The 19,685-nt window shown below is 37.5% G+C and overlaps 2 protein-coding genes across 3 annotated transcripts; one reads left to right on the top strand and one right to left on the bottom strand.

Moving 5' to 3' along the window:
- Window positions 1-692: 692 nt before the first annotated feature.
- LOC122059886 (protein WEAK CHLOROPLAST MOVEMENT UNDER BLUE LIGHT 1-like) lies at window positions 693-8,280 on the bottom strand. Of its 2 annotated transcripts, none has more exons than XM_042622934.1 (5): window positions 8,020-8,280; window positions 6,398-6,450; window positions 4,285-4,778; window positions 3,777-4,183; window positions 693-2,957 (listed from the first exon to the last, which is right to left on the bottom strand). In XM_042622934.1, the coding sequence occupies exons 3-5, from the start codon at window positions 4,742-4,744 to the stop codon at window positions 1,077-1,079; spliced, it is 2,748 nt and encodes a 915-aa protein (XP_042478868.1). In that variant the 5' UTR covers window positions 4,745-4,778; window positions 6,398-6,450; window positions 8,020-8,280; the 3' UTR covers window positions 693-1,076. The 2 variants fall into 2 exon arrangements, with proteins under 2 accessions (XP_042478868.1, XP_042478867.1); XM_042622933.1 differs by having other exon boundaries at window positions 7,956-8,278.
- Window positions 8,281-10,325: 2,045 nt separating this feature from the next.
- Window positions 10,326-17,834, top strand: LOC122058878 (MOB kinase activator-like 1A). The gene is made up of 7 exons (XM_042621577.1): window positions 10,326-10,698; window positions 12,433-12,481; window positions 12,735-12,843; window positions 13,239-13,332; window positions 13,993-14,126; window positions 14,211-14,374; window positions 17,583-17,834. Exons 1-7 carry the CDS (start codon window positions 10,673-10,675, stop codon window positions 17,652-17,654), a joined length of 648 nt encoding a protein of 215 aa, XP_042477511.1. The 5' UTR covers window positions 10,326-10,672; the 3' UTR covers window positions 17,655-17,834.
- The last annotated feature ends 1,851 nt before the right edge of the window (window positions 17,835-19,685 follow it).

Here is a 19,685-nt window from a genome sequence, read left to right as displayed (position 1 = left end):
AATTTGACATGTGAACAAGGAACCTTAACATATATCTTCAAACTTTCAATCTCATTTGAAATGCGGTGTAGAAGTAAGTCGGTATTGTCCTTTTCTTTCCCTAGCTCATCTGATCACAAGTCACAATACCCATTCTCATTTTCTCTTTTCCTTCTTCTTTGAAAGTGTTGAACCATTCTACTAGGCATTGGTAATATCCATAGTTTTTAATGCATTGTCGTTGGCTCTAAACCAATCAGCTGATATTAACTAAAATACCCTGGTACTGTGAAATGATACCATTTTAATTGAATTTTAACATTTCTCTCTGCAATCTAACCTTGTTAGTTTATGATTGCCACCATGGAATACAGCCATATAGTTTCTCAAAGGGTCATAAACTGTTCTTCAAGGTTAAGCTGGTCCTATGATGACAAAGAAGAAGAAGAAGATGATGATGATTATGACACTTAATGTTGCACTTAATGTTGTGTTTGATATGCATTCTTGGGATAGATTTTGGGTTTAGAACACATCTAAAGTTAAAAAATAGAGAATAATTGGGTTTCAAAATGCGTTAAAGACCCAGAATCTATTGGTGTATATATCATTTTTTTTTTTAATGTAATTAGTGCATAAATCATTATGTGAACTCTAATAGAAAGAAAGTACAATCGACATTGATACAAGATAAGCAATGGGGAGAGAAGAGGTTTAAGGTGAGAATTAAGAACCCAGGTTATTATTTGATAAGACATAACAGAGAATCCAGTACAGTCATCCATTTTCCTTTCAGCAAACTTATTCTTACTACATTACAGTACAAGCTCGAAGACCCCTTCCTAACAAAAAACAAGAGTAAGAAGTTGCACAACTTATTGTCTCCATCCCAATCATCAACCATAAAACCCATGTGAAGCAAATCTCTGAACAGATCAACTTATCATACAAGATTCTCACCAGCCTACACTATACAATAAATCCATTGGATCAACTCCAGCAGTTTGGGTTCCATTTTGGGCTCAAAACCCCTAAAACAGAAAAGTATAGCCACAACAACAATAACGACAACAACAACATGAAGTGGCATGAGGAGGTTATGACTTCGATGATTGTTGCTTCCTCCTGGAAAGAAACATGACGATCCGTGGAAACAGTGATCTCTTCTTCTTCTTTACGATCTTTACTTCTCGAGTAGAATCAGTGTCCAAGCCATTTCCGGGTACAAAGGCCTTTGGGATTGGTACATGATGCAAAGGTGCAGCAACCTCTGGTTCTCTGATGAAGTTCTTCTGTTCTCTCAAATCCTCAAAGCTCCTCCTTGGACTTCTTGTGGGGTTGAAGACCCCTTGACCAGTGTCACCAGCTTTACGCAGCTGTTCATGATCAGCTCTCCACTTCCTCAACTCTTGCTCTACTCCCAGCTTTCCTTCCTTGGCCTTCTCAGCCTTCTCTGTTGCATTTCTCAATCCTTCCTTCCTCACTGCCATCTCCTTATTCACTTCTTCCAATTTTTCCCAGCTCCTAAACTCAGACTCCTTGGCCACTTCTATGTGGGCAATGGCCGCTGCTACCCTCATGTTGGCCTGCTCCTCGGCCTCATGCGCTTTTTTGCTAAGGTCATAATAGTCCTCTAAAGAAAGTGTCACTCCAGCACTGACATCCTCACCATCATTACTTCTAGTTGATTCACTCTCCTGCAATGCTTTGACTGCTGCAAGTGCCAACCTCTCTGATGCCCTGGCAGCTTCAATCTCCTTCCGTGCTGCATTCAATCTGATCTCTGTGGTAGTTATGCCAGCCTTTGCTAGTTCAGCTTCCTCCTTGGCCTTTCTCAGTTCTGCAAGGGCAGATTGAGCGAGAGATTTGGCCTGATCTGCTTCTTGAGCTGCTAGCTGTAGCTGTTTGGGCAGCTCCACCATCTTCTCCCTTGCTTCCTTCTCCTTCATTTGAACAAGAGCCAATTCAGATCGAGTTCTATTAACCTCTGCTTCAAAAGAGGCAACAGCAATTGACGCCATTCCTTCTCTCTGCTTAATGGTGGCAAGAGCTGACTTTTCCCTTTCAAGTTCTGACTTGAGAGACAGTGCTGCAATCCTCAAATAATTTACTTCAGTTGTTGCTTTTTCAATGTTGATCTTCACATCCTCAAGCTCTTTCTTTGCTGAAGCTACTGCTGATTCTGCATCTGAATGAGTTGTCTTCATTGAGTCTCCCAACTCACCTGGCGAATTTTCTATTTCCTCACAAGCTTCCTGGTTCAATTTGGCTTCCATATAAGCTGCTAATTCAGCTTTTAGATTGAGCAGCAAGGTTGCTTCAGCATCCAGTTTTGATTTGAGATCCTTTGCTGACAGAATTTTCTGGTTCAGTCTCTGTAGCTCCTGTTCTGCCTCTTTCTGTTCCTTCTCCCAACTGAGATAATCTTGCTCTGTGGACATGGTGGCTCCAATTCTGTGCTCCTCTGCCTCTAAATGTGCAGCATGTGCAGATTCTAAAGCTTCTTTTGCAGCAATCAGATCTAGAGTCAGATCCTCCACCGTCTTCTCAACTTCCTTGGAGGCAGAAACAGCTTCCTCAGCTCTCTTTACAGCCATGTCCTTCTCAGTAACTAAAGAAGCATACTCCCCCTTCAATGCTTCCAACTCATCTTTCACAGATTTCAGCTCTGCAACCGCAGTTGCATACCTTTCTTTGGCAACCTCGAGTTGTGCTTTGGCTGCGACACTCACGTCTTCAGCAATTCCTTGCTCCATTTCTTCCAATCTGAGCCTGGCAAGTTCAGAGTCCTGTTTTGCTTGGTGCTCTTCAGTTTGTGCCCTTTCCAGGTTGAGCTTCAGTTGTTCTATGAGCCTCTTCATGTCATCGAGCTCCTTTAGTACTTGGGCTTTTGCATCTTCAGCAGCCTCAGACTGTTTCCTGTATTTAGGAATCTCTTCTTTTGCACTCTCAAGTTCTTGTTCTACATGCTTGTGCCTCTGCAAAGCCAAAGATAAAATTTACGATTCTCTCTATTAAATGGAGAAAGTGGAATCCACCGGAAATGTGGGCATTGGTTTGGAAACCATTGTTCGATAATTTGCGCAAAAAATTCTAACTAAAAGGAAAGAGTTCAACTCTCCTTGGGGCTAACTATAAAAATAGAAATACATATATTAAGAAAAAAAAAAAGGCAAGTGACCACGCAAAGTCCAAAGTACCCCTCATATGATTGTTATGGTAACACATCAGTCTTCTCATTGAAAAAGTACCCCCATTATAAAAAACGGGGAGTTTTTCATATCAATGCCCTGAAGATATCATAAACGGGTGAAAGCATAGTCTAATATGATGAATGCTATCCTACCAAAAAAAAAAAAAAATGATGTATGCCAATATTAAGTAGCTACAGGATAGGAAATTAAATCCCTACTCTGATTGTCTGGATTTGAATCTGCAAAACATGACTTAAGAGTCTTATGCAAACGGTGCTCGGTACAATTAGGGTCCATAAGAGGAAAGAGTAGGCGACAGTTATCCATTTTTTTTTAAGGGGCAGTTTTTGTGCACGATCGCTGATTCATCAAAACCTTTTGCCTTTTTTTATTTATTATTATTTTTTTATACGAAAGTGAAATGTCTAATATTATTTCCATCACTTAACAAATTTAAAACCCATTAATGAATCATAAAACCATTGGGATCACCTTATATGGTTTGCTTTCTTAGAGACCAATCTAAATTAATGGAGAAAAAAATTAAAATGTATTAGGTATCCAGAAAGAAGAAAGCATTCTCATCCAAGAGAAACCTTATACCTCAACAGTCTCGATTTTATGGGCTTTCCAATCAACAATCCCTCCAAATTTTGAAACAGCTTGTTTGACAGATTCAAAAGGTGCTGCAGTATCAATAAGGCCTTCGTGTACATCAACTTCTTTTACATGCGGAGAAGCATCAAGATGCTCTGGTTCTTTATTACCAATATTTGCATCCTCTGCCAACGGCCGACTGAGCTCATGAGATGGCCCAATATCATGATCATTTTGAGAGTCCTTTCTTTCACCGGAGGCAATATAAGGTATTGATACATTGCTATCCTGATCGGCAGCGCTAACAGAACTGCAGTCTTCAGGTTTCTGTGAAGCATCACTAGGTTGTGCTTCTGAGGGTCCAGGTACCATCTCATCTTCTTCTTTGGATTCTATCGTTTCAGGACCTGTTGCTGAAAAATCAGAAGAATTTTGCAAAAATCCCATGTCAGAATATTCTTTCACAGAGAGCCGGTGGCCATACTATGCTTCCAAGCAATTACTGTTTGCTTACCTTTTGAGTCTGCTGCTTGTGGATTCTCTTTTGGACTAAGTGAAACCTGGGAAGGTACTGGGTGAACAGAAGCATCCGGCACCATTGCTACTTCAGAATCTTTTGTCCCAGTGCTCTGATGGTTAGGTTCTGCTTTGGGGGTATCTGACGAAGAACAAAATGGAATAGCTTCTGAGGTCATCACTGCCGTGTTCTCAACTTTAGGCTCTAATGTTCCTAGATTCCCCGCTGGAAGAAGTGCATCTAGGGTCACAGCTCGAGAATCAGATCCATCTTGTATAACTGCTATCTCAGGATCTTTAACCACATTGCTCAGATGATCAGGCTCTACTTCATTAGCAACTGGGGTTATCGAGACTTTCAGTTTACTGCTTTCACCGTCTTGCAAAGCTAACGATTTTGATGTAGAAGATTCAGGAGGAAAAATTTCTCCCACATTATTTGTTTCCTCCATAGACATTGGTGCTAAGTAGTCCCCTGTGAGTCCTTGAAATCTACAAAAAGTAAACAAAACTACATTAGTAGATAGTGAGCAAAGGATTTCCCACCCATCTCCCAGAAACAACAGGTTTAAGATTCTAGTGCATTTATTTGAGATGAGAAAAACATCCATTGAAGCATCTGAACCATAATCACATAATGAAACAGAATAGGGCAATAGCTCTCTAATCAGAAGTTAAACAAAAATAAATGGAAAAGAGAAGGGGAAAAAAAAATAATGGAAGCATAGTTAGCTGGAAAGTACTGACATCTATCATATCATTCTGCTCATTGACTTGAAGATAAATTCTTAGGAGATTTCTCATAGTGAAAATTGAAAGAGGCAATTATTTTTTTTTACAGAAAGCATACGGTCAACAGAATGAATTTAGAAAGTTATAACTGCATTTCTTAAAGGACAACTTTTCACATAATATTGAGTGCCTGTCTGTTTTAAGCTTTGGAAATACTTGCTTTCAGAAGACAATTTTTATTTTAAATTAAGGAATTTAGATTCCCTTCATGCATGTCTCCTTCACATAGGAATCCCAATTCTCACTAATCACTAATCCTCACTCCTCCGAACAGCAGTCTTGTCCTATCGTAGAACCTCTCCCATAAGATATCATTAGCCCAAACTTTAGCCAATGGAAAGAAAGGGTTAGAAAGGAGATGCTGGATAGAACCATAAGCAGATAAGCTCTCTAAAGTTTCTTCTCCACTAAAATTGTAAGTAGATTCAAAATAAAAATCCATATATAATTCAAAACACGGAAAAGAGAAACATCAACTCATAGTTTTAAGAAGTACTGAGCTACATGTAATGTGTTTTCATTTTTCACTTAATCATCATTCACTGAAAGTTTTCTAACTCAACGTCATGGTTCCGGTAGGTAAGTCATTTCAGAGACCAAAACCTAACTGAGGTAGACAATGAAACCGAATACTGAGTTTTTCTCCCCCCAAATTGGTGATCTAGTCCTCTCTTTGTTTAGCAACACATTGTGGTAAATCCTTAACATAATTTCTACATGGTGGATTAAATCAAACTTATCAATATATAAATGTTCGCACATTGAGAAGTAAACTCTTAATTCTAATTATGCTTAATGGCTGCAGATTAACAACAATATCATGGAATCTCTAGAAACATTTGGAAGCCGTAGTAACCTATTGAGATGTGAAGATTAGATTTCTTTTCCGATTATTCCAAAACACCATCTAACCAGAACTAAAAATCCTCCTCAACCGATATCTTCAATTAATTTAAAAATTTTGTGATATGCAGTAATCTTTTAACAGCCCATACAAAAAAACAACAACAATGACATCCTCTTCCCATAAATCGTGGGTCTTTGAAATCTCAATCTCAAGTCCACAGTATTAAAATCGTAAATTTGAATCACAGATTAATGAAAAAAGAAAATTATCAACTCAAAACTCAACCAAGTCTTCTCCCAACAAAATGTGTTCACCTACTTGAATCCTGTTAGACCATTCAGCTCTATTTAAAGGAATTAAATATATTCAGCTAGCCTAAAGATTATCAATAGCATGTCTCAAAGATTTTTTCTTCTTTAGCAACTTTAAAAAAAATAAGAAATACAAAAATAAAAAATGATCAAGAACTTACCAGGATTTGCTGGAGAAATGATAGGCAATTGAATCCAATAGCCGTTGTTATTCCTGAAAATTCACAAAGATAACAAAAACCTCAAGATCTGTCCCAAAAAAAAGGAGAAATGTGATTTTAAAAAAATGGCAACCAAGAAATTTTATTGTATATTCATTTTATTCCTTTCAATATTAAATCATTACATGTTTCTACTTATTGCTACTTTCTGAAAAAGGAACTGTCTACATGTGTGAGTTTTGATGTGATTGAATAGAATGAGAAATTGAGAATCCATGGTTGACCCAAGCAAAAATACATGGTTTGTGTTACTCTTGAAGATTGATAAGATAACCCAGCTAAAAGAACAGAGCTAAATTAGGGAGGAAAATTGGATTTAGTTTTTAGCATTAGTGTCTTTGAATCTTTTCAGGTTCACTTCTATTTAAGGTAAGTTTTCTCTTAGGGACAACTAAGAAAGCCCTTGGTTCACCAAAGGATTGAGTTCAACAGGCTTGGTGGTTAGATTATCTCATTGTTTCCCAGATACAATAAGGACTGCAAGGATCCTGATGCATTTACCACCAATATTTGGTTTTCCCTTTTGGATCTCAGAAACAGTATCAGGATTCTAAGAAGCTCAGTGGCAAGATTCCATCAGATAGAAGTACTAAATAAATTCTATTTTGACATATAATGGAGCAAAATCAAAATCTCATACAGCAAGACTCAAAGTTGAAACACTCAGACCAGAAACTCACAAATTTTCTCAATGCTAGATAAAAATCATAAAATTGCTGAGTGAATAAAAGAAAATCCTGAACTAGGATGCCGGATTGGATAAACATAAAGTTCTAGCAATTTTTACTTGACGCTGATCTCAAAACACTGTTATTTCCTCCAACCATAACAGTCTATATACAGAATGCCATATAATGCCCAAAAATGTTACTGAAATTCAAACAAGCTAAGCTCATGATGCAACAACAAAATCCTCTATCAATAGACAAGGGGAATTGAAATACACCACATTTGGCCTTCCGTCAGATGGACAAATGAATTTTTACAATCCCCATCAGAATTTTCTTCATCCATAGAACAATTTTACCAGAAAGACTATAACAACAGCAACAGTCCGGATCTGAACCCAGTCCAGTCGATCCTGATATTTTTTTGTTTTTCCAAAACTCAGACTACATGCATTGGAGCTAGCAAACTAAAAATATTTTGGAAGAAAATTGAAGAGAATGCAAATACAGAATCAAGCAAACCATAATAAAACAGCAGAAATCAAAGCACATAGAAAACCAACAAAAACAAATCGATGCACCCACCAAAAATCAACACAAAGAGAATCATATATTTCATAAAAATCACATGCAGTGGGATGCTAATAGAATTCTCAAAGGAATCATAGATACAGAAGCGAATGTCCACAGATACGCATATTCCACAAAGACGAAGCATCAGAATCCCCAATCCCAATACATAAACCATGAAAACGAAGAGGAAAACGATAACCATGAGCTTTATAAGAAGAAAAGAGAAAAGTATTCAGAATCTAATGAAGACAACAGACCTTTGCAGGTTGAGCTCCGAGGTGGAAACACCAGATTTCAACGTAGATAGCGATCGGAACTCACCTGAGCAAAGACAACGGCGTACTCTCCGGCGTGGAATTAGAATCCGGCAAAGTTACCGATCCAAAATTCACCGGAGAAAGTGGTGGCCAACGTGGAAAATGGAAGGAGAGAACGTTCTCTCAGTCTCTGAGAGGGAAAGAGGGAATGAACGAGAGAGGTTTGAGCTAAGAACGATAAATTGAAAATTGAAAAAAAAAAAAAAAACCAAAATAATTTTAGAAATCCAATTAGAACAGCTGGGATTGGGTGTATGGATTTTTTTAGTTTTGTTTTTATTTTTCTAAAAAAAGAAAGACAAACGGTTTGAGAGGTTTGACTTTAGAGTCCGTTGAGGAGAGAGGAAGAGTCTAGTGAGTCTACAGGGTTATGGGTCTACTCTTACCTTCTTCCTTGTTAAGTGGGTGTGGATCATTGAACCCAAGCCCACGAGGACCAGGTGAATTTGATGGGCTCAACCTGATCCACGTGTGTAGACTTTGCAAACTACGCTCCTCCTATATTTTCTCCGTCTTGTCCAAAAAAATATGCCCTGGCTGAGGTCTGGTTTTGTCTACGCCAATTTGTGGGCCCTTTTCGCTTCGGATGGAAGGTAATGTGGTCTTTTTCTTATCCATTTGTGTCAGAGTGTAGGCAACATTAGATCGATAGGATTCTTTCTTCTAAATTAAAATGGTTAAGAAGAAGCAAAAATTTCTATAGAACACCATTTTTTTGAAAGTTGTTACAATAGATAAAATTTATCGATTTTTTTTTTATTTGAAAATGGGTGATTCAATTCGCTTTAACGGTTTTATTCGAATCAAGAAAAGATTCTACCCTTAGTTGTGGTAGAGTACATTACACCTCTATGTTTGCCTCTTCTCCTCACATATAAGATGACCTCACTGCCCTTTAATTGGTATGTTCTCCTATGCCGTTTACTCAGAGAACCCTTTCCTTTATATTATAGTTAGGCGAAGGTTCCTTTAGACTATTAGTCTTTGTAGACAGCCCATTTTCAGAATTTAGTCTATTGATTAAACATTAAATTAGTCGTACTATTAATAAATTTGTCATAATCCAAATTTCAGACTAATATTTAATAAAGGAAAGAGAAACCACCAACTAGGAATTTAGGATGAAGAGAGAAATAAATATGGTCAATGTAGGTCCAATGGATAATCATTACATGTAACTGAAGGTATTTAAATTCCTTTCACCCCATAGTCGTGGGGATATTTATCTTTTTAATCACATTCTTTTCGTAATAAGTTAACCTCATCGCCAGTTCCATATATATATATATATATATATATATGCCAATGTGTCTTAGTGGTCCATGTATATCTTGAACAAAAGCTTGACTTGCAGGCAAGGTTTTAATATGTGCCTTAATGGGCTAACTACGATGCCATTGAAGGTTACCAAGTACAAGTTGTAAACAATGCCAATAGTGACGATAAGATTACAACTCATTGTTCTATCGTTCAATACCTTTTTATGGCGGGGCTATGGCTCCTTAGTGGTGTAATAGAGAGGTGGCAACACATGTTTGACGGCCTAGAATATCCGAGCACGAAACCTAATACATGACAAAATGTCTTGAGGTGCTTCAAATCGTCGAATGTGCATTGCCACCTCTGTTGTGCCACTGAAAAACCCCACCCCGATAGTAGAAGACTATTCAAAGGTCTTCTATTACTAGAAGGCTTTGCAGTCGTGCTTCCTTGATAATCTTTGATTGCCTGTCGAAAGAAAAGAAGTGTGTACAACATTAAGCATCCTACCTCTTCAAAGGTCCTGTGAGTTTAACTGATCTTTTCCGATACTAATCTAGATTGGCTTGTATTGTTTGGGATCAAGTGATTTTGCCTCTATATTTCTATAAAAATTAATTTTGGACGTTTTTTTCTCTTAATCCGTATGTGACACTGGTACCGAATAAAAATGTACTGTGATGGATTGAATTTCTCTGTGGTGCAATAAGGTATCTGATGCACATCCAACGGTCAGAAACACTTAGGCACAAAACCCAAGGTGATCACACGCAACCCAAGACATTTTTGGGTGTTAGATGCACGCTAGATGCCCTGTTGCGTCACAGAGGATCCAAGTCCTACTGGGATCGGTGGGTGTTAATACCAATTTGGATCGGTCAATACAGTCAACACCGATACACATCGGATGTGGATACAATATTGATATCTTAAATCCATGCGTTGTAGCCAAGGTGTATCCACCCATTACTTTGGTCCGTCTATTAAATTTAATGGAAAATATTGCCCCTTCCTTTGGAAATTTTGCTGGCTATCATAGAGAGAAGACCTGGCTCTGGTCTGGCACTCTGGCCTGGGTTGGGTCTTCCTCTTTCTTCCCAGGACTATTCTCTTTCTCTCTCTTATCTCTCTTCTCTCTCTCTTCTCTCTCTCTCTCTCTCTCTCTCTCATGCCAGCCTGGCTTTTTCCCTCCAACGTCCCACCACCACCTGTATGATTTATACGTTTCTTCGTTTGTCCTCCCTTGTACGTTGTAGTCTTCTTCTAGAGAGAGAGAGAGAGAGAGAGAGAGGACGAAGGAGGAGGACGAGGAGTTCCAGCAGTAATAGCAGAAGCCTACGACCCCACAACCTGGGAAGCAACAGCAGAAAGCATTCTATTCGACTCTCCGAGTAAACATGAGCTTATTCGGCCTCGGCAGCAGGTACCACATCTCTCTCTCTTAGTGCTTTTTTGATTGGATTATTCCGTCTAGCTTGCTTGTTTGATCGGGTTATTATTCAATTTTCAACTTTATAGTTTTTTGAAAATTTTCCTCCCCGTGATGATGATTATTGGGAAGTTTTTCTTTTTAATGGATGCCTCCGGATTGAATATGTTTGATTCACGTTGATCCCGAAACTTTATTTCCTCATGAGGATCTGGAACTCCAATTTTCATTTTCTTTGTTGCTTTCCATGTTTTCTTGAATTTGGTGAGACCTTGTAAGTGAATATACCAATCGGTGATGACATAATAATAAAAGAAGACGCAGCTTTAATTGATTTGGTTGAAGATTTTCAAGATCATACATGTTTCTGCCAAAATATTTTGATTGATATGTTTATATACATTTATCATTCTGAATTCCAATTGGTTAATTTGTATGAAAAAAATGCCAATTCACTATTTTTATCTTCTTCACGCCTTCTATGTTGAAGTGAGGTCTGGAATTTTTCGTTTGCATTTGTGCTCCTGTGATCGAGATCAATTCTCTGTGGAGTATGGCACTCCGCTCCTCCACTTCTTGTTTTCCTGTTTGAAATGAAGGTATTGGTTTCCTTATCACCATGGTGATAATGGATACAAATTTCAGGGTTTGGCTGTCAGCTTGAGGTACTTAGCCATGTAGTGAGTAGATAGTAGGATTTGAATTGAAAAAGGTGATTTTAGGAAACCCTTGGCAAAGGCTGTTGTGGCCTCTTAGGAGAAGTGATTATCCTTCTTGATATTTTTTTGTAAAAGTGCATGGCCTAATTAGGGACTGGCAAGGAATTCTGGCTGGTGTTGTGAGGAAACTAAACCTGTCTGCTCTTCTTTTAAAGAGTCCAAATCTTGGTTTGCTTTGGCAAGTCTAGCCTTTGTAACACTTCGGTTTTGGGATGAACATGCCTTTTAAATGTTTTGGTTCTATTGAGATCAAATCTTTGGACAAAGAGGTAGAAGCCGCAGTTAACGTTTCTGAAATGGCTTTATTGGAGGAGGTTGGCAGGGAATTGTCCTGTCAGACATAGGTATCTAAATTTGTAAAGTCAATCTCCATGGATGTGGATATCTGGTTCTGAAAGGGAAAACAGCATTTTTGACTTGTAAACGCATATGCTTTTTGCCAGCTTAGTTCTTACAATTGATTTGGTTCAATTAACTTTGTGACTTTACTTTCTGGATTGGTGTTTTAAACCAAAATGGAATGAATGTTACTTTGTGCTTCTGTTAGTTGGCTTAATTGACTTAGTAAACATTGAAATGAACAAAAAAAAAAAGGGGGGGGGGGGGTTCCCAAAATTTTGAGATTGTATATTAAGGCAAGTGGATTTCAACAATCAGATTCCTTGCCTTGATGGATGACCGATTATCAGAGTTAAATTTTGAGGCCAAAGCTAGAATCTTTAAGCTTGAAATATGGGCATGGTGATGACTAAAGTGGACTGAACATTTCTTTTTATTGCCAGTATTGAAACTGTAGTTTTGAAATTACCAGGATTGATAGGTAATGAGATGGTGTTGATTTTGATAATACTCACTTGTTTTCCCCATTGATGAAGTGATGTATTATGTGGAGATGAGAAATCCCCATCCCCTGTTGGGAATATGGAGGGTTTAGTTTTTCATTGCTGTTACGTTCATCCCAATGCATAATTTCTTGCAATTTTTTTTACGTTTCAATCAAATGAAACAGGAATCAGAAGACATTTCGTCCCAAAAAGAGTACTCCATCGGGAAGTAAGGTTGGCCATTCTTCTTACTGATTTTCTGTTTAGTGCATATGTATCCCTCTCTCCAAGTGAGTACAAAATGAACAAATTACAAAATTCCGCTAGATTTGCCATAAAAATGGAATTTTTTGTATGCGAAACTTTGGAACAAATTTTGAGCCACTTTCTCTTCTCATTTGGTGCTGCAACTTGATTGTTGAGATGGTTGTGGCATCCTCTATTTCATTACCATATTTTGTTCACTACTTTGATGCAATTTATGCAGGGTGCACAGCTCCAAAGACACATTGATGCTACCTTGGGTAGTGGTAACTTGAGGGAAGCGGTACGACTACCTCCTGGAGAAGATCCTAATGAGTGGCTGGCTGTAAACAGTATGATCCCAACCTTATTATTTGTTAACTGAAGTGCATTTGTGCTGCTGATTAATAAAATCTGGTGACAATGGCCATGGTGCTGTCATAGCTGTTGACAGTTACAACAGTACCATGTTTGAAGAACAACTCTAGTCAATTGTTTTACAGCTTTCCAGCATAATTTATACTGCCACTATTATGTATACATTTTCTCCTTACTTTTGATGCTTTCATGAAACAACTGTTTTTATGTGTCGTTTCATCTGTCAGTGTCATTATATAACGTAAGTGGCATGTTAGTTTCTCTGGTCTTCTACATTCGCAACGTCTGGCCCTTTGTTTCCATGAGTGGCATGCAAATTTATTTATTATGGCAGTGATTTTTTGATGTCTTTTTTATTTCTCTTTTACAGCTGTAGACTTCTTCAATCAGGTGAACCTTCTGTTTGGCACTCTTACTGAATTCTGCACACCATCAAACTGTCCAACAATGACTGCAGGACCAAAGTATCTTTCTCTCAGTCCCTGGCCTAAATTCTCTTTCTGATTATAATGATATATAATCAGGTGCAGGTTGTTGTTCTACAACAAAGATTTAGTACTTGATTAGACATTTTTATAGGATAAATGCTAAGGAGATCTCTTCATCTCTTGCCTGCCCTTGAGCTTGCTTATGTATAGAGTCGGGCCAAACCTAGGGCAACTCTAGGGGTCTTCAAATGTTGCCCTGATTGTGAATTTAGGGTTTGACAAAAGATGGTCCAGGAATGAGAGGGTGTGTCCCTAGCACTGCTACTTTTGTAAGATAACTTGTAGTCAGTTAAGTGTTCATCTTTTTCCACTCACCCCCAACATGCCATCATAAACCTAGAGGCTTTAACCTCTAGGTAAATGTGGTTCAGTCAGCTAGCCCTAGGATCACTCTATGGTTCTCTGAGCCTCATGGAGATTACTGGTTGATTAGGGCCCAAAAAGAGGGTCATAAGGTGGGGGAGGGGTAAGGTGTAGGGTCGTAAGGAGAATAAGGAAAGATATCCAAAGGGTTTTTTGCAAAGGTGGTTGATTTGATTTTGATTGGAATAAGTAAATGGAAATTATGTTCTTTTACAGCCACCCAAAAAAAAAAAAAAGACGGAAGTATTCTAATGCAAGTGAAAATCCTTGTAGGTATGAGTACAGATGGGCTGATGGAGTTCAAATAAAGAAACCCATAGAGGTTTCTGCACCAAAATATGTTGAGTATTTGATGGACTGGATAGAATTACAGCTTGATGATGAATCACTATTTCCTCAGAAGTTAGGTATGTTCACTTGATTTATGTTTTCAAGATTGTTTTCAATAAAACAAAAAGAATTTCAGTCCTAATTTCTTTGCTTTACAACAGGGACACCCTTTCCTCCCAATTTCCGGGAGGTTGTTAAAACTATATTCAAACGTTTGTTCCGGGTATATGCCCACATCTATCATTCACATTTTCAGAAGATTGTGAGTCTCAAGGAAGAAGCTCATTTGAATACTTGCTTCAAGCACTTTGTTTTATTCACTTGGGTAAGATCTTATCTTTTTCAAGTTATAAGTTTTATAAACGATACTTTTACTATTTCTTTCATTCAATAGCTAAAATAAAATGGTGGTAGCGATGGTAGCGACTCATCTGTTTCTTTTTCTGTTATAACTTATGATGGTATACACAAGCACATTGATTGCACTGAGACACGTCTTTTGTGAGGCTGCTTCCTTATAAAATAAAAAGGGGCGTACCCAGTGCATGAGGATCCTGCTACTGTAGGGTCTGGGGAGGGGCATATGTATGCAGCCTTACCCCCACTTTTTGTGGAGAGGCTGTTTCCTTGTTCAAACCCACAACCACCAGGTGCAATAGAGCAACCTTACCATTGTGCCGAGGTTGTTTCCTTGTACTATTTAATTCCAAATTGTATGAAAATTTGCTTGTAGCTTCAATTGTAGGACCTTCGAGAGATTGTTCATTTAGCCACCAACCATTTTTCCATATCTATTAATTAGCTCAGAACTGCTGAACAAGATATCTTTCACAGATGTCACACCCTGACAAAGTCTTGGCAGCAATTTCTCCTTTCCCCCCCCCCACTTTGATATGAGCAATTTTTTTATCACAAATTTTGGGGACCAATGTGATCAATATCAGTCCTTAGCTTAGGTATTAAATCAGTGAATGTCGATTGGTAGACCTAAGTTTGTGATCCTCTTTACTTGCAGGTAACTTCAGTGTTGTTCAGAATTAAATTAAAAAAAAAGGCATTGTTCATGGTTTTACATGGCAGCCTATGCAAATCAGTGAAACAAAATAATTATTTTCTTTTTTATTTTTAATTCAAGAATTATAGCTTGATGACAGAATTTCCTAGACTGGCTAGAAACACCAACTCCTAGCCCCAGTTGAATACCCCTGATATACGTAGCAATAATATGGTGATTGCTAGACACTCGTGAATGTAGGTTTTATCCGGAAGTAGATTCTCTAAATTTGAGTGACTTCTGCATTTCTGTTTCCTTTTCCTATTCCTTTTGCTCTTTTTTTTTAGAAGGCCATGAATCTACAATGCATTTATATTAGATCTACGGTTTCAATGTCAGATGTGTTAGGTGAAAAAAAGGTAAGAATTCCAATTTACTTATAAGCCAAATTTTGAACTCTTGCATTTTAAATACAACATTAACAACAACAACAAACTCAGCCTTATCCTAACTTAATGGGGTCAGCTACATAGATCCAAACCAAACAAAGTAGGTAAAAATTGAGGTCTAAACAGAAAAGGGGGATGAAAAGATGAGAAAAAAGGGATAAGAAATGAGATGAAAAATAAAAATGGAGAAGACAAAAGAAAGATGAAGAATGCATGATGAAAAAATGAAAGATGAAAGTAACAGGTAAGAGGAAAGCCCAGCAAGACAAGAGAATCTCAGCTATATAGAGTAGGGTACATGGATCCTTGCTCTCCAATAGGATCTATTTGTGGTTATACTTGGTAGAAGACCCAAACTATGGATGTAATTCCTCAACTTCTCCTATAGTAATTTTAGGCCTGCCCTAGCTTGTTTAGCTCATTCAATTAGAATCATATCACTCCTCTTCCTCCTTACCTGGGGCATCCCTAGGCCTCTGTTGAACAATGGCATTACCACCTCAACGACTTTCTCGGAGCTTATCGTTGTTGGTGCAACTCCCAAATCAGTTCTTATATGTTCATTCCATACTTTATCCTTCATAGTTTTTCCACGCATCCATCGTAACATCCTTATCTGGAACACATAGCTTCACAATATGACATTTATTAACAGCTCAACGTTCTGCCTCATACATCATAGCCGGTCGTACAACTATCCTATAGAACTTTCCTTTAAGCTTTAAAGGGATACGTTGGTCAAACAGTACTCCGGTCGCACCTCTATTCTTCATCCATCCCACTTTAATTCTTTGTGAAACATTGTCCTCTATTCACCTTCTTTACTTATAATTGATCCCAGGAACCTAAAAGAGTCACTTTGCAATATATCTCTTTCCTCAATTTCCACCATGTCATTATCTATCATAGTGTGACTAAAATTACTTATGCATTTCCAATATGTTGTGGATATATTAGCAAATAGGAACTATTGTAATAAGGAGGTATAAGACTATCCTCCATGTGGATATGAACCATTTTAATTTTATTTGAGTTGATTTATGTCAACTCAATGATTGGTACGCAAATAAAAACATTCATTTTTTGTCATAAATTTCTGATACATGTTTGTCTGTCAATTTGTTGCATGATATTTTGAATTTTTGTTTTCATTTTCCATCAATGGCTTGGTCCCTCAGGAGGAGAAAATATCACCTTTAGCAATAATATATATCAAAATTTCACATAGTTCTGACATTTAGTGGTTGCCAAAGAATGGAAATCGGTGTTGTAAAAAATGGAGTGGACGTCCAGCCCAGTGTTAGGCAGTCTCAGTGTTCCACTCATCTTATCTACAGTGTCCAACCTGAAAGCTTTGGGGGTTAAAAAAAAAAGGACCATTAATTATTTGATGGCTAAAGATTCAATCATGATCCATCTTCCTTGTCCAGTGGCGCTCGTAAAAAACACGCCAATATGCTCCATTTTCTTTATAAATGACAAGCTCCATCATTTTAGGATATTGCACACATTTTAGAAACTGGAGATAACACAAAAGTTTGTATGTTCTCTGTATGGGCTTCTAAATATGCTTGTTCATCCTGCCCATCTTTTAGCTATGTGTGATTTTGATCGGGAGTGTGACTTTGTGTGGTTGGATTCTTATCCTCCCTTGAAGGATATCGATACTTTCTAGTTTTCTTTTCTCGTAGTTTGATATTTTGTTCTACTCGATAAAAAGTTTGATATTTAGATATAGCCAAGGTTATGTAGTCTCACTTTATGAAACATGTATGCCTTCTAATTTCTTATTCGTTTTGTGGAATGGTTATGCCTTCTAATTTCTGATACGTTTTGTGGAATGGTTATGCTTCAAATAATGGTAGCTTATGTTCTATAAAAACCCTGAGTCCCATGGATCTAATCATAAAATAGCTTGTAGCAATCTTATTGGCCCTTGAGTCTGTGATTTGCTGCACTTCCCACTTTGGTCAAAAAGTTTCAAGCTTCCTGCCCCCTCCCTCTTCTTTCCCTTTTGCTTTATTTTTGGCTGAAACAACATTTAAAATTTTAATGCTTCAAGCTTTGAATGTTTTTCTATTGTGATACAGGAATTTCGTTTGATCGACAAGGGAGAGCTTGCACCTCTATATGATCTGATTGAGTCGATCCTTTCATTTTGAGAGATTCTTATTGATAGAAATCATGATGGCTGAACTTGATGTTGTGAATAATGTCTGGGCAGTGTTTGATGTGTCAGTTGATTGTATTGATATATTTTGTTGTTTGGGGTACAAATCTTTTGAGAACATCTTGTTTGGTCATTTGATTGGTAATAAATCTCTCTAGTTAGATGAGAATAATTGTACTGTGCTCATTCCTATCCAAATGCTTTGTGAGGATTCCTTCAATGAGAGCATCCCCGCCAGCGACAGCTCCTGAACCGCAAATATGCATCTGTGCATGCAAGGATTATTTTTGTGATGCCTACCCGCCTGGGTACAAATGTGATATAGGAGTAATAATTAAATGTGCACCTGAGCCTCTGTCTCTCCCTCCTGCGCCATCTCTCTTCTCTCAATCTTCTATTATTAAGATTTCTCTTCCCTAACTGTAGTTTTCTTCTCTCTTTTGTTTTGCAATGTGAGTACTAGTGTTGTAAACTAGAGTGACTGAGAGACGATCTTCAGACATGTTATTTGTGCAAGAGTTGCATTCGTGATTCATCATGTTTATTGGCTTGAGTTGCTAGATTGGGGAATGACTAAGTTCCTTTAAGGCTTAGTTTGATTGTCAAGAAATGAATATAAAAGACCAGAAGGAAAAAAAAAAAAAAAAATTTGAATTTGAGGAGACATAAAATCCAATCATTTATCATGGTGAAAAAAATGTCATCATAATGCAACGATTAATTTATGTCTCTCCTCAAATTCTCCTTTTTTTTTTTTTTTTTTTTTTTCATTTTTATCCATTTCTTGACAACCAAACTAAGCCTTAAAGGCACTTTTTTTTTTATTGCTTGTGCTGTTTAAGGCAAACTGTTTCCTCTTTGATGGATTTTTTCCCCTTGTAATGGAAAAAGGAAAAGCAAATATATTAAAAGTTAGTTAAAGAGTTTTACAAATGTTCAGGGTTCACTGTCAAGGATTTCCTATTCATTTCTTTTAGAGCTATATACTTCAGCATAAGGCTGATATTGTTGTTATCCATTATACATAGATTAGGTCTTGATAAAAAATTATCAATTGTCACCAAAAGAGGGATTGGAGTCCATGGCCATTGATTGATGTCATTAGTTCCCAAAAAATTACTTAATTCCCCTATGTCACTCCAAATCTCATTCACCTCTCATCCATCTTCCTTTACTTTCATCAACTTGAATAGGAGACTCCTTGCCGTTACTTCTGCACCATTTCCTGTCAACATATAGTTAGCATGGGGTAAGAGGCAATTCCCATTTGATAATAGGGTTGTTGCCCAACCTGATATATTTCTTTTAAAATCAGTTATCCCAGTACATAGCAAAATAGTATTTAGGGTATCAGGAAGATTTGTCGTTTGATGAGCTTTCTGGGGTAGACTTTTCACCTTTGTTCATCAGTAGTGATACAAAGAGAGGTTTAGAAATCTACCTGTTTAAGAATGTAGTATGGGTTGGGTTTCTTGTTTTCATCTCCAATGACTTGGTTCCTATGTCGCTAAATATGATAACACATTGTAATAAGCATTGAAGAAGTGAATACAATTAATTTTCGGCATAACATTAGAATTGAAGAAATACATAAAAGGTGAAGTAAAAAAGTATTGAGAAGATCGATTTTGAGACCTAGAGGTCCAGCAACCTAGATTCTTCTAGAAAACTTGCATGTGAGAAACAAATGACATGTGTTCTTGCTTTTGTTGTGGCACAAACCACAGATGGAGTCCATGTCTACCCATTTTCGTTGGATATCCTTTGTAGGAATACCACCATAGGCAATTCTCCAAAAAAAGAGCTTAAATTTGGGGTGGATTTTCAGTTTCTAAAAAAAGTGCCACCTTTGTGAGCAAGGCGACAAGCAAATACACCTGTTTTGAACACCCACTACTGTTAGTAAATAAATCATTTCTGAGAAAAGTGGTGGCTTTCTGAGTAGATATTAGAATTGAAGAAATACATAAATATTGAAGCGAAAGAAGTGTTAAGGAGATCAATTTTGAGACCCAGAAAGAAA

This window comes from Macadamia integrifolia, chromosome 13 (assembly GCF_013358625.1).
Source record: "Macadamia integrifolia cultivar HAES 741 chromosome 13, SCU_Mint_v3, whole genome shotgun sequence".
Lineage (NCBI taxonomy): Eukaryota > Viridiplantae > Streptophyta > Magnoliopsida > Proteales > Proteaceae > Macadamia > Macadamia integrifolia.
The sequence above is the reverse complement of the archived record's forward strand: the minus strand, read 5'-3'. Positions and strand labels throughout refer to the sequence as shown.

What these genes read in the sequence shown, in the direction of transcription:
- LOC122059886 (XM_042622934.1), bottom strand. Translation starts at nt 4,744, where the DNA reads ATGTCTATGGAGGAAACAAATAATGTGGGAGAAATTTTTCCTCCTGAA. An exon ending in ACAAGCAGCAGACTCAAAAG is followed by an intron (nt 4,184 to 4,284) that starts GTAAGCAAACAG and finishes CTGATTTTTCAG; the next exon opens with CAACAGGTCCTGAAACGATA. An exon ending in ATAAAATCGAGACTGTTGAG is followed by an intron (nt 2,958 to 3,776) that starts GTATAAGGTTTC and finishes TTGGCTTTGCAG; the next exon opens with AGGCACAAGCATGTAGAACA.
- LOC122058878 (XM_042621577.1), top strand. Translation starts at nt 10,673, where the DNA reads ATGAGCTTATTCGGCCTCGGCAGCAG. An exon ending in ACAATGACTGCAGGACCAAA is followed by an intron (nt 13,333 to 13,992) that starts GTATCTTTCTCT and finishes AAATCCTTGTAG; the next exon opens with GTATGAGTACAGATGGGCTG. An exon ending in ACTTTGTTTTATTCACTTGG is followed by an intron (nt 14,375 to 17,582) that starts GTAAGATCTTAT and finishes ATTGTGATACAG; the next exon opens with GAATTTCGTTTGATCGACAA.